General features: G+C 45.2%; 1 protein-coding gene across 2 annotated transcripts; it reads right to left on the bottom strand.

The window, feature by feature from the left end:
• Nucleotides 1-2,416: 2,416 nt before the first annotated feature.
• On the bottom strand, nucleotides 2,417-8,102 carry LOC110546726 (NADH-cytochrome b5 reductase 1). 2 transcript variants are annotated; one of them, XM_021633741.2, is made up of 9 exons: nucleotides 7,958-8,102; nucleotides 7,547-7,696; nucleotides 7,329-7,401; nucleotides 6,788-6,894; nucleotides 6,071-6,200; nucleotides 5,503-5,586; nucleotides 4,276-4,361; nucleotides 3,477-3,576; nucleotides 2,417-3,148 (listed from the first exon to the last, which is right to left on the bottom strand). In XM_021633741.2, exons 1-9 carry the CDS (start codon nucleotides 7,970-7,972, stop codon nucleotides 2,976-2,978), a joined length of 918 nt encoding a protein of 305 aa, XP_021489416.1. In that variant the 5' UTR covers nucleotides 7,973-8,102; the 3' UTR covers nucleotides 2,417-2,975. The 2 variants fall into 2 exon arrangements, with proteins under 2 accessions (XP_021489416.1, XP_060220315.1); XM_060364332.1 differs by lacking the exons at nucleotides 6,788-6,894; nucleotides 7,329-7,401.
• Nucleotides 8,103-14,513: the final 6,411 nt, after the last annotated feature.

Here is a 14,513-nt window from a genome sequence, read left to right as displayed (position 1 = left end):
GATGACGATCGCGGATCTGGCACTCAACTGGATTTGCGTTTTGGTTCCTGTTATTTCTCAGAAAGGCAGAAGTTGTTTCAAACAAGCCTAACTTGACAATTTTCTGTTCCAGCCCATGTTTCCATGTGACCCAAGAGAGCACACCTTGGAAGACAATATAGGGTGTGCATCTCTGCAGGAGCTGAACCACACAATATAGGATTTGGCTCTTGTCTATTTTCTTATATGCTGAAGAATGCTGCACAGCTGATACGATTCTAGATGCTGGGAATGGTGACCAAATGCTAGATGGCTGCCCCAGGAGAGTGAAGTCACTTGTGTTCTGGTTAAAAGCATGGGCTCTGGGTCCATGTAGACCCACTTTCCTTTCCTAGCCACTGGAGGATCTTTAGCACATTACTGAGTCCTTCCAATTCATTACTTAATCTGGAAATAGTACTACTTCATCAGGTCTGTCAGGATGAAGGACAGTTCATGCCGGTCAAATGATTAGTCCTTCAATAACAACTAGCTCTCTTTTTTTTAAAATCTATTTTTATTTTATGTACATTGGTGTCTTCACTGTATGTCTGTGTGAGGGTGTCGGATCCCCTGAAACAGGAGTTACAGTTATGACTGTCTGCTGTGTGGGTGCTGGGAATTGAATTCTGGTCCTCTGACAAGGGCAGTCAGTGCTCTTAACTGCTGAGCCATCTCTCCAGCCCCCCAACTAGCTATTATTAACATGTTGCCTGCCGTGTAAAACCCAGAGACTTCTGAGTTCAGGTTTATTCAGCATGGCCCTTTGCAAAGCTGGCTTTAAGCCTCATCTTCTTCCATCTTCCTTTGGTATTTTGGGCTCAGTAAATTTCTCCTAGTTCTTTTTCACTCTGATGGCTTTTGCACCCTGATCTTCCTGTGACCTGCCCTTCCCTCACCAACTTCCAAAAGATCCAAGCAGTTTACAATGCTCAGTTCTAGGTCTGGTTTTGGCTGCAGATAATCCTAAATTCAGCTTCAAGCTCTGCCAGCTACAGACTAGCAGTATTTCCTTTAGCAAATCCTTAAGCTTCAACTCACAGGATTAACATAAGGATTATACTGTACAAGGCAGACAGAATTGTTTGAATGGTACCTGGTACATGCCTGTTAACAAATTGTAAATCCTTCCTCTTTCACAATCCCTTCCTATTAGGACCTACACCTCTGCAGTGGTGTTGATCACTGGATGCTGTGATGATTTGCTACTTGTCTTAGACTTGGAGGCATTTGGGGGAGAAAGCCTACCACTAGCTTTTCTTGGCTGCAGCTGTCACCTCAGGATACATTGTTTGCTCACATGATAGGTCCTTACTAAATGTTTGCACTCATTTCTTCACAAAGACTGGTGAGCCTCCACAAAGACACTCTTTGCCGGGCTGCTGCAGTTAGTTCAACAATCCTAGGCAAGAATTTCCATTCCAAAAGTGAGGTGGTTTACAAAGCAATGGCGTGTCCGTACTAGCTGATCAAGATATGGAAGAACACCTGATGGAATTTACCGAAGAACCTGTTCTATTGCTCCCGGTACGTCAGGGCCCCCAGAGGCAGAAACCCATTTCCATACAAAAACAAACAAACAAAAAAACAAAACAAACAGACAAAAATACAATGTTGAACGGCTGGAGAGATGGCTGAGCATTAAGATCACTCTTTCAAAGAACCAATGTTCAATTGCCAGTGCCCACCTGGTACAGTTCCAGGGGATCTGATGCCATCTTCTGGCATTCTTAGGTACTGCATTTATGTAGTGCATAGTCATGCATGCAGGCAAAACATCTACACATACACAATAAGATGAAAAAAAAACAAAACCAAAATTGACCTTCCTGCTGGATCCAAGCACTGTTTCCTCCCAGTGAGACTAAGAGAGAAACCACAGGGCTGCCTTCGTCCTATCTTGGGAGAACTGAGGGGACTGGATCATGAGTTCTCTAGCATAGATGGCTATTTAGGACTGATGAGCCTGGGAGAGGCCAACTCAGTCTAGTCACCAAGTCTGTTCAGAGCTGGTGATGTCAGGTTACTTTTTAAAGGGGCAAATGTCCCTTCCAAATGGAAAGGCAATACTTTGTTTTGTATGCTGGATACCATGAAAGATAAATATTGTGAATATAGGCCCATAGAAAGAGGGGAAGACTGGCTAAATTAAGGGACTACTGAGGGATATTCATACTCTAAAAGACCCTCTGTGTTTTCTTCCTTCCAACCTTCAGGGAGAAACTGGACTCTGGCCCCACATAACAGCTGCAGGAAGGAGCCCTGCTTCTGTTGGCGGCTCACATTTCAGCAGATGGCACCACTCCTCAGAAGCTCTTTAAAACACCCAGGAGACTTTGTGCTGGGAGCCCTTCCCCTCCAATGTCCTTAGGCATTAGGAGACAAGGACAACAACGCCTTGACATCATGAGGGCCTCGGGTCCATTTATTTGAACAGCCAGAGACTCCTTGTACAAGCAGCAATCTTAAGTTGTGGGTAACCATGCTCTAGCCTGGGCAGGAGCTGAGATACACGCATGCACACACTCACTCACGCACGCACGCACGCACGTCAGCCTCCTCTCTTTGAGGTTGAGAATTCTGGAAATTCTCAACCTCATAGGACTATGTGTATAAGGCCATTCAACCTATACACACGTAAGTAGTGAGTGAAGTGCTGCCCGGTCCATTCCTTTCAACACAGACACAAAGGTCAGAAACGAGCAAGATGCATGCTCCTTTCTTTCTGGCTCTAGGGAAGAGACTGCTCCTTGAGCCTCATCTGGACCTTTTATCAAAAGAAGAGTCTAGGGAGTGACTCAGCCTTGACCTGCATCTGCATAGCTGGAGTGTTGTTTCTGCAAGATTGTAGGATGAGCCACAAAAGGCTGATGTTCTCAGCAAAGGCACTAGGCCTCGGTGTTCAAGAATTGACTAGGGACAACTGCACACACGGGATCAGAGAGGCTTTCAGATGCTCAGTAGGTGAATCGCATCTTTTGTGAATAGCCCAGCTTGTCCAAGTTAGGGTGGCAGGCCAGCTGGACCATAGGAGGTGGCCCACAGAGCAGCAGCAGCACATCCTCTGCTGGGGCGGGTAGGTGCTCCTGGATCATGTCGGCAGTAACAAAGCCCTTGCTGTAGGCCCAGCCTGGAGGATGGGGAAGAAAGGAAAACAGGTGCTTCAGGTCCATACCAGCAAGGGAATGGGATATTTCCAGAACAGACCCTTGGGAAGACCCAGAGAGGATGAAGGCCTCAGGTTGAAGCGGCAACTACAGCCACATCCCTAACTGCCCACCTGAAAACAGGAGCCTGAAGGACAGGGATCAGATCATTTTGTCTGTGCACACAGATTTGGGGATTTGGCAGTGTTGGGTGGGTCTGTTTTACTGAACCCAGAATTCAAATTCACAGAGGGGCAAGGCCTGGATTTTGATAATGAGGGACTATCCAGTAGTTCAGAAATGGCAAGGTACCTTCTGGAGGATGATCCAGAGTGAACCAGAGCTTAAAGCGATTAGGATATTGGGCCTGTAGTTCCTCTAGGTCTTCTCGGAGGATTATGTCCTTTTCAGTCTGAAATGCAAACGAGGAATCAAGGGTCTCAGAAATATCAGAAAAGTTTGGGGTTTTTTTTGTTTGTTTGTTTGTTTGTTTGTTTCTGTGTTATGGCAACCTTCCAACCAAGAAGAAAGAGAAATGCTGAAGGCATGCTCAAGTTCTAGGAACAGGCCAGACTTGCAGTGCTTTTACGGTGTTAAGGATCAGCAAGTGGCCTCCATTTACACTATACAAAGAAGTTATTTGACCAAGAAGGCCTAAGCACCTATGCTTATCATGAGACACCTCCATCTTGTCTTGCTTTCCTGGGGGCCAAGCAAGAATTTTGGCTTCATACTAGGTCCTTTTCCCTCTTTAAAAAAAAAAAAAAAAAAGGTTTATTTTTTTATTTTATGAGTGTTTTGCCTACACACATATAAGTGCATTGCATGGGTGCCCATTGCTCCTGAAGCCTGGAAAAAAGTGCCAGATGTCCTGGAACTGGCATTAGAGAAAGTTGTAAGCTACCATGTGAGGGCTGGAAACCAAACCCTGGTCCTCTTCTTGCTGGTCCCTCCCTTTCCTTCTTATTGTGAGAGAAAATCCCCTTCCCCTGTATTTGCAGGGGGGCTTTGGACAGTCGCTAGAGTAGGCACCGAAGATAGTTCTGTCTCTCTCAGCCCATCTACTCACATAGCCAATCTGAAGTGCTGTCTCTCAGAAAAGCAAACCAACCTGGTTGGCAAAAAGCAGAAAGCACTGGGTGGGATCTTCAGGGACTTTCAAGATGGCCCGGATCAGCTGCAGCATTGGGGTGATTCCTGTATGAGGACAGCCCATGGTGAGATGCAGTAGGGATGTTCTCTCTTCTCTGTCCTAGCTCCTTTACTGGCCAGCCCAGTCACCTCAAAGCTTATTGTTCACATTCCATGTGTTTTCCTGCTGTGTATAAATCCTAGGACCTCTACCTGCATATTCACCAGGACCTACCTTTCTGGACCTTAATATTCACGTAAGATCACAGCATAGAAATCCTAAGGAGTCCATCTAAGACACTTACTCTGAAAGTCCCTTGGAGGTAGGAACATTATAGATTAGGCTGGATGTAGTACTTTATGGCTTTAATTAGCAGCACTTGGGAAGCAAAGGCTGTCATATTTCTGTGAGAACAGAGCGAGTTCTGGGCCAGCCTGAGCTACCTAACAAGATCCTGCCTCAAGGAAAGAAAAAAAAAAGTCATAGATTACTAATGTCCCTTCTGACTCGGTGATAAGAGTTCTGGAACCCTGCTTATAGAGGGTAGTAGTGTGTTCTATAGAATCAGGCAGTCAGACTTGAATCCTGGCTGTGGCTGTTATTAATTAAATAACCCCATGGGAACCAAAGCTTCTCATTTGCATAAGGGAAAGGCTTGTAGTTACACTTGTAAGTACCTACTTACAGTTTCTAAGAGACACCTATAGTATTATGGTAGTACTATAGTGCTCTTATTTTTTTCATTTGTGATGTAGAGGATTGAATCTAGGACATTGAACATGCTAGGTAAAGCGGTCTACCAAAGTGCTCACTAAATTGTCCCAGCTTGGCTAGAGTTGTATTTATGTAGGTAGCCTAGGCTGACTCTAAACTTGTGATCATCTTGGTTTGAACTCCAATCCCTGGAACAGGCCTGCACCACCAGGCCTGGCTTTTTCCTTCTCAACTATTCATACTTAGCTGTTTTCCTCAAACTCATTAAATCCACTCAGTTTGTGGAGGCCTCTCCTAACTTATTTCTCTCATACTATCTGTGATTTTGGTTTGTTTTGTTTTGATTGTTGTCTTGTTTCTAATTTTGATTTCGGCTGCTGGGGAACTCTAGACACTAATGGTCCCTTAGATTAACAACTTATCCTCTATTGCTAATCCTACATTGCAAAACCCAACAATGCCCAGCAAAGAAGTCCCTCAACTGATACAGACCTGTGCCGCCAGCAATCATTCCTAGTTTCTTCGCCACGCGACACTCAGGTGGAGATTTTTTGTTGGGTTGAATGTTAAAATTCCCTGGGAAGTCATGAGGAGTTAGAATCAATTCAAAACAGAAACGAAGTAAACAAAGGCCAAGCAGAAAATTGTGCCCTAGGCTGTTTTAGCAGCTGTATGAAATCTGATCCTGGGACTTGGGCAGAGTTCAAACTAGCCAGGACAATTACTCTAGGAAGGACAATGTGGCTGGGCTGTCTGCCTATCAGTCAGTCAGTTCACACAGTAGGGACACAGAAGTCACACCCAAAACCTCAGTGATCCCACACAATGAGGGGAAGGGAAGGTGTGTGGAGCAAAGACTTTAGCCAGAGGGAAGAATCTTTGGGGGAGGGAAAGAGAAGCATAGGTTTACTTTTGTAATCTCCACACTTGCCTGCCATGGCTGGTGAACCAGGAAGCCTTACACAGGTACACACATGCACACATGCAAACTGTATGGGGTTTGGGGTGACTGTAGGGACAGGAGAAATGAGACTACAGAAAGGAAAAGACAGACAATCACCTTTCCCAGCATAACTGAGCAGCCCACTTGGCCCCCGGAACTCTACCACATCCCCAATCTTCAGGCTATCCAAGTACTGAGACATCTTCCCTCCTTCAGGAAATTTGGGGTGCACACCTTTCAGATAAATCTGATGAAGCAGAGAGGAAGAAATGCCCCATTTGGGATGTAATGGAGGACAAATCAGAGCTTATGCTCACACTCTTCTCCCTTTCCTTATATCATACACTTCCCTTACACTCGTTACTTCATGCAGTCAGAGGAATCTAGGAAGCTTCTTAAAATCCCACAAAGAGGCTCTAGATTCCTTTTCTTTTGGTGTGTGTGCATGTGTGTGTATGTATACATATGTGTGCATGTATGTGATGTGTGGGTGTGGGTGTGTGCTCGTACACACACACAGCTGCCTCCGAAAGCATAAAGAAGTCAAACAACAACCTCAGATGTTGGTCTGTGTCTTTCATCTTGTTTGAGATAGGATTTTTGTTGTTGTTGTTGTTGTTCTTGAAAGGCTGGCTGGACCCCAAATTCTGAGTTTCTGGTAATTCTTAGGTATCCATCTCCCAGTAGAGGCATGCTGGAATTTCAGATACATGGGCTACTGTGTCCTGCTTTTGCATGGGTGCTGGGAATTCAAACTCAGGCTTGTGTGGCAAGCGTTTTTCCCAACAACCCAGCCATTTTCCCGGCCCCTATCCTTCCTTTTTATACTCTTACCTTAATGACAAGATCCACATAGCCTTGGTCTTCATCACTGGTGACAGGAGTGTAAGGCCTGATGACCAGACTGCCATCAATTCGGGCAGAGAGGTAGACATGCTTGCCTGAGGACCACAGGGAACTTTACATAACTGCCATGGGTGTGCTGTGTCCCTGTCACCTTCCAAAAATACTCAGATTTGAAAGAAAAGGATGCTTTGCTTCTTGGTGTTGGTCCAAGGAACCACAGGGAGGATCCTCAGCAGGATCTCTTGCCTCCTCCCACCTGAGAAACTCCCTCATCTACTGCCAGGACCTCACCAGCAACAGCTCAGCAGAGGGTTTGCACAATGGGAAGAAATTAGTGTTTGCTGGAATATGAGGGGGGTTATAGCAAGTCCTACTGGAAAGAGGTTAGAGATGTCTAGAGGCACAGAAGCCACATCCTAAAGGAGTGTTTCCTCACAGGCTGAAGAATTCAAAGCCAAGTGTGTACAGAGAAAATAGTGACTCGCCCTCATAGGATGCCAAGGAAAGAAGCCCACTCCCTCTTCCTTACCCACAGGCAGCCCCAGAATGTGGTGGGCGGTGGGCAGGGCAAAGCGGAACCTCCTGGTGTTGTGGCTCACAGTCTAGAGGATGGATGACAACATGTTTCATCAAGTAGGTCTGGTCTGCCAAGTCCCCTGGAGCAATCCAAACCACCTTGGATGCTATCCCTCAAACTAGGAGAACTTTCCTCCCCTCTCTGTCCTAGGCCCCTTCTTCACAACCTACCGTCTTGTCTAGTAATCGCAGCAGGTACTTTTCATCCGGGTCCTGGAGAGTGACCTGCGGTCGGCGGGATCTTCGAACCAAGTAAGTACCCAGAGCCAGTCCAAGCAGAGTAAGGAGCCCCACCCCCAGAGAGGCTAACAAGACCGGGCTCTGCGGGTAGAAGAAGACGCGTGACCGCCACGCTGAGGAAGAGCCAGGGAGTGAGTGCGGGAGCAGGGGTGGCGATCCCGAGCTCTAGTAGCAAGAAAGCATGCGAAAGCCGAAGAAGTCAGAGGAGCAGCGTCCCCGCCCGCAGCCGGTGCAGTGAGACCCCGGCATCCAGGGCGGGCACAGCACAGTCCCATGGGGCCGAATGCCCAGAACCAGCTGGGGCGGGGACCCCAGGGTCAGGGCACCGAACGAGGGTCTTACCGGCTGGATCGCCATGACCTAGGGCCTTGTCCCGCTCCAGAGGGGTTGATAGATCCCACAATGCGCCGCGGGGCGGGCCCGGAGGAGGAGCTCTGTGGGCGTGGTCTGTGGGGGAGGGCCTGACAGAGGCAGGACTGGCAGGGATTGTGCCGCTCCCCTTCCTTACGGACTGGGTGGTCCAAGGGCGGGTAGCTAGGCAGTCCCAGTCCCTCCTTTCTAGCTTTCTGGTCTTCTCCACTGAGACCTACCCTAAAGGAAAGGATGACAGTTCTGTCTAAAATGGAGCCAGGTTAATTCGCGTGATGAGACATCTTTTAGCCGGTGTGAGAGTGTCACGGAAAATGGAGTATTGAGCCAGACACAGCCTTAAAGTAGAACAGGAAGTCGTCAGATGGCAATTCTTGGTTTTTTCCAACAGGCTATTTTGTCAGACAAGTGAACTGCCTAGCGACATCTCTTTCAGGAAGAGTGGCATGACAACTTCGTTTGTCCTTCAAACAAAACAACTGATCTTTCTCACAATACCAGTTCATCAGAATCAGTCAGAAGGGACTGGAGAGATGGCTTTGTAATTAAGAGCTTACTGCATATAGCAGTTGAGATTGTCTGTCACTCTAGTTCTAGGGGCTCTGGTGCCCTCTTCTGGCACTCTCAGGCACTATACAGACATAGTGCACATATACACACATACATGGAGGTGAAGCACTCATACACAAAATAAGAATAAATGATAAATATTTTTTGAAAACCAGGGTCTTGAGCCTGTTGTGATGGCACACACCTTTAATCCCAGCACTCAGGAAGGCAGAGGCAGACTGATCTCTGAGTTCGAGGTGGGCCTGGTCTACAAAGCAAGTCCAGGACAGCCAAGGCTACCCAGAGAAACCGTGGCTCAAAAAACCCAAACAAACAAACAAAAAAAACCAGGGGTTTCCTTTTGGTTCAATCCCCACAAAGTATGGGTCCTCATCAAGGCAGGCAGTATACTGCACAAGATTGATGCCTCTAGTGCTTATTAACTTATTTCAGTCCTCTGCATCTCTTCATCAATAGATGGATGTACATCATAATCTTTGGGCTTTTGGTTCACAGGCTTATTCTGAGGCCTAGGGAGATGTTCTCTTGTGTAGTATAATATCTGTCAGAGAGAAAAATATGAAATGGACAGTAGCTACCACTATAACTCAGAGGACAGTCGAGACTCCACTAGCATTAAGGACTCAGCTCTGCTGACAGCATAAAGATGGAACAGGATTAGAAATAGACACAAGTCCCTGCGGCTGCACATTGCCAAGACTGCTATGCTGTCTCACATGTAAGTTTCCCAAACAGAATGACATTGGCTGTTTGAGACACAGTGATGGATGAAAGGCCCATACATGTCAACATCAGAAACAAATACCTTCGGGGTAGCAGGTACAATGAAACCTTAGTTTTTAGTCAACTAAGAGTGACCCAAGAAAGGTTTTTGTTTTTTTCGTTTCGTTTTGTTTTGTTTAATGGGATAGCTGAAAATGCCACTCAGACTTGGGCACATTCTTGTTGGAATTTCCAGAGCAACTAGTCTAAAGGAAAGTCAGAATGGGATAGGTCATGATAAAGTAATAAAGGCTGAAAGGGGAAGGGCATGGATACCTTAATTTTTAAATTTAAAATAATAATTCCTTATGTTATCTAATGTGTATGAATGTTTTACCTGTATGTGTGAGTATGTATGTATATATGTATGTAGGTAGGTAGATAGGTAGGTAGGTAGGTAGGTATGTGCCTTGTTTCCAAAGAGGTCAGAAGAACTGGAGTTGCAGATGATTGTAACACACCTGGCCTTAAATTTGTGATCCTCCTGCCTCTGCCTCTTCAACATATCCTGTTGGTGTGTGACACCATCACCGACCCCTTCTTTTCTGTTTTGGGATTATGTTCTGGAGCTTCTGGCTTCCCCACCTTGCTGAAGCTAAGAAGCCACAACCACTGTTCAGTTCTGTCTGGAGAGGTTCCAGGTCTTCCTTCTATTGGGTGATATGTTCCAGGAGAGGGAGAGGTGCAGAACAAAAGGAGAACATGCTTACAGGGACACAAAAGTAGAGTGCAACTTCAGGAACCAGTGGACCAGCTATGTGAGACTGGCTTATCCTGGAAACTGTGTGGTCTCAGCTGTCATGTCACAGAGGCAGGAAAATAGGTCTTCCAGGCCGAAATCACAGAAGGCTGACAAGGACATGCCCAATCTCCATACCTTTCGGGAGTGGCAGCCTAATGTCCCATATTAACAGCTCTGTGTACCCCACAGGTCATTCCACAGGTCACATATTAACCAGGCTCACTATTCTGATGCTCTAGCATGCTCTACCTCCTATGAAGGAGCCTTAAAATAGACACCTTCTGTTGTATGGAAGAGGAAACTGAAGCTTATTTCAATACCCCCACACACCATCCTGTTGGCTTACAGAATGATTTGACTTAGTGCCTCATGACCACCCCCCAAAAAAAAATAGCAACAACACTGACTGTGCTGTTTAGTTTGGCTTGAAGTCCTTCCTGGGCTAAGAGCCTGTGGTCCCAGATACCATCCCAAAAGATAAATTCCACCTTTGTGTGACTCAGTCATTTGCTTTGAAGGAAAAGACGTATTTCTGGATTTTTATCTAACTTAATCTCCTCCACGCCGTATGTGTGTGTCTGTGTGTGTGCATGTGCGCACGTGTGTGTGTGTGTGTGTGTGTGTGTGTGTGTGTGTATGCCTGTTGAAGGCCAGCGGTATCATTATCTTCTTTCACCACCCTCTACCATAGTTTGTTTATGTTTGAGATAGGGTCTCTTTAAGTAGTCCTAGCTGTCCTGGAACTTGGTATGCAGACCAGGCTGGCCTCAGAGTTACAGAGATTCATGTGCCTCTGCCTCCTGAGTACTGGGATTAAAGTGTTTACCACTGTATCCAACTTCTACAATATTTTTTGAGTCAAGGTCAGTCACTGAGCCTGGAGCTCACTGATTGCCAGTACCTACAGGCTGGCCAGTAAGCCCCATAATCCTCCCATCTCCCCTTCCTACAGCTGGGGTTATAGGTACACACTACCACATCCATCTTTTCCTGTGGGCACTGGGGATCCAAACACAGGTCCTCATGCTTGCACAGCAAGCATTTTACCCATTGAGCCACCCAGTTTGTCCAGCCCTTCCAGTATTATTTTTTAAACAAACCCTATGTTTCATATAATTTTGCCTTGAAATATTTTAGTGTATACCTTGAAAAGATAAAGCCTTAGCCTTAAAAAGAACCATAATGACATTATTACACATAAAATAATTAGCAATAATTGCACAATTTATTTTGTAAATTGTTATATATTAAAGTATACTTTTAGAGGCTGGAGAGATGGCTCAAGGGTTAAGAGCACTGGCTGCTCTCCCAGAGGTCCTGAATTCAATTCCCAGCAACCACATGGTGCCTCACAACCATCTATAATGTGATCTGATGCCTTCTTCTGGCATGCAGCTGTACATACAGTTAGAGCACTCATTAAATAAGTAAGTCTTTAAAAAATAAAGTATGCTTTTGACATAGTTGTATGAATTTTAAAGCATGTATAGATTTGTATAATCACTACAATCAAGATATAGGATTAATTTTATCACCTGCAAAGCTCCCTTGTTCTTTCTTACTTTATAGTCTCAATTCTTTGTTCTCCACACAAAAATACTAACTCTGTGTGATAAAGCACATGTTAGTGAGAGATAGCAATTAACAATATATATGTGTATATATATGTTACATAGTACAAGATAAGCATAAGTACACGTCAGCTTAAAAAATACAAAACAATCTACATTTATGGCCTTATAAGATACTGTTATAGTAATAGTTTATCTTTAAAATTTTTATTATTTATTGTTATGTGTACAGGTGTTTTGTCTGCATGTATGTCTGTGTACCACATGTGTGCAATGTTCAGGGTGGTCAGAAGAGGGTGTCAGGGCCCCGTGGCTGGAGTTACAACAGTTGTGAACTGCCACGTGGGTGCTGGGAATCGAACCCCAGCTTGTCTGGAAGTGGAGCCAGTGTCCTTAACCACTGAGCCATCTCTCCAGCTTCAATAATTTATCTTTTCAAACTTATAATTTATCTTTTAAATAATTTATCTCATTTTTAAAATAATTTATCTTTTAAAATTTTATCTTTTCATTTTCACGTGTATGGGTGTTTTTGCAAAGGCCAGCAAAGGGCATCAGATCCCCTGCAGCTGGAGTTCAAAATGATTGTGAGCCATTTTGTGGGTACTAGGAACCAAACCCGTATCCTCTGAAGAAGTGATAAGTGCTCTTAGCTACTAAGCCATCTCTCTGGTCTATTCTAGCAAAATTAATGTGTCAATATCAACAAATAACATGAAGTACTGAGGAATTAATTTTTAAATTTTTTTAAATAATTTATTTTTATTTTATGTACATTAGTATTTTGCCTGTACGTATGTCTGTATGAGGGTGTTGGATATCCTGGAGCTGGAGTTTACCTACAGTTGTGAGCTGCCTTATGGGTGCTGGGAATTGAACCTGGGTTGTCTGGAAGAGCAGCCAATGCTCTTGACCTCACTACAAGGCCTTGGAACTCTCTATGTAGACCAGGCTGGCCTTGAACTCACAGAGATCCGCCTGCTTCTTCCTAGAGCTGGCTTGTTTATATTGCTTTAGCACATTGTGTCACTCCCTGATAGAAAACCTCTACACTTCCTCTGTAACACTCTTGTATGTCTAACATTTCTGTTTCCTCTTCAGTGCACAAGCTCCTTGGGTACCAATCTCTGTCTGTTTACTGATGCATCCTAAGTGCTTGGAATAGTACCAATAATGAAAGAAGTAAGAAAGGACTCTGGGGAAAATACACAAAAGAAAATGTAATCACTGCTGCTGTCAAGTGAAGAAGTCATGCACTCCCTGGACACCAGGGAGCTAGCTGTTTGGCGGACATGCCAGACTTCCTTGGTAAAGCAAACGCTATGGGCTTCATGTGGCAACAATCCCCCTTGTCCTCCAGTCCTAGGGGGTAATCTAGTGATTCACTGAGGTTTGGGCAGAAGCTGTGCACACAGAGGGCCTCTGTCACGGCCGAGACATGCTAACCTAAGGAAAACTCTGACTTTATAAGGGGGCCACTATCAAACCTGTCCATCCTCTGCCCAAGGGGAGACATTATCTTTATTATTCTGGTAAGAGAACAAACAGATCTTGTCTAGGGAGGAAAGCAAAATTCCCCTGAGAGAGGCAGCCTCTAAATCTCTGCAGAGGGAGCCACTATCTTTATAAACAAACCTGCCCTGTGTGCCAAGGAAGACATTAGCTTCTAGAGCCGTTTGCAGCCTGGGGGATAGGGAGTGGGTGGAGGGAGGAGACTGGAGATGGCTCAGTGGTTAAGAGTGTGGACTGCTCTTGCAAAGGCCCCAAAGTCAAGATCTGTTTTCTAGCACCCATGTGAGGTGGCTTATAAATGCCTGTAACTCAGCTCCAGAGGGATCTGATGCTACGGCCTCCACAGGGACATGCATTCATGCGAACATATTAACACCAACACACACACATGAGTAAACATTTTTTAATCTAAATAAAAAGCCAGGTTGGGGTGGCACACACCTTTAATCCTAGCTTTTGGGAGTCAGAGGCGGGCAGACCTCTGTGATTCAAGGCCAGCCTAGACTACAGAGTTCAGGACAGCCAGGGCTGCACAGAGTAACCCTGTCTCAAAAAACAAAACCAAAAACTAAATATAAATTTTTAAAAAGTAAAATAAAAAAGCCAGAGGGTAAGCAAGATGGCTGCTGGTCCAGAGGACCTAAGTTCAATTCCTGGTGGCTCATAACCACCTGTAACTTCAATTCCAGGGATGGATGCCTTCTTCTGGCCCTGTGGGCACCATGCATATAGTGCACAGACATACATGTAGACAAAACACCCCCACATATACATAAATTATTAAATAAAGGCATTTAATAATTAAAGGCAAAACACCTTTCTAAGGCCCAGCATGAGCCTAATTTCCAGAAGATATGAAGAGAACTCAGGAGACCGGATATTACTGATGCAAAATCGCAAGAGGTTTATTTTAACCGTTGTGCAATGGGGTCACCCCTGCTGGTCAGCAAAGAGTGGCACTGGGAGACAAAGGCCTTGGGTTTTTAAAAGATAAGGCGTGGGAATTTTGAGAGGTTGCACTCTTGGCAATTCAGGATTGGATGAGGAAGCTATAAAGTAAGATAATTGGTTAGTCTTAGGTGCTCAGGCTTGGTCAGTCCTGCCAAGTGTGGATGCAGCTGCAATTAAAGGTGGAGGTGGGAGTGATTAGCTCATCCTTGAACATAAGGGCTGCGGGCTTTTGGCTGGAGGTCAGGAGCCACTCCTAAGAAGGACTGAGGCCATCTGGGTTGGTTGCTAAGAAACACTATCTTGAAGACAAGGGTCTGGTCATTCTTTTTGCTGAGTGAAGGTCATTGCTTGCTCGCTTTTTTATATCTGTCCTCACAGATGGCCAGGGTCACATTCCTCTGTTCTCTGGAAAGGTACTAAG

Source organism: Meriones unguiculatus, chromosome 11 (assembly GCF_030254825.1).
Source record: "Meriones unguiculatus strain TT.TT164.6M chromosome 11, Bangor_MerUng_6.1, whole genome shotgun sequence".
Lineage (NCBI taxonomy): Eukaryota > Metazoa > Chordata > Mammalia > Rodentia > Muridae > Meriones > Meriones unguiculatus.
This window is presented reverse-complemented; position numbering and strand designations above follow the sequence as displayed.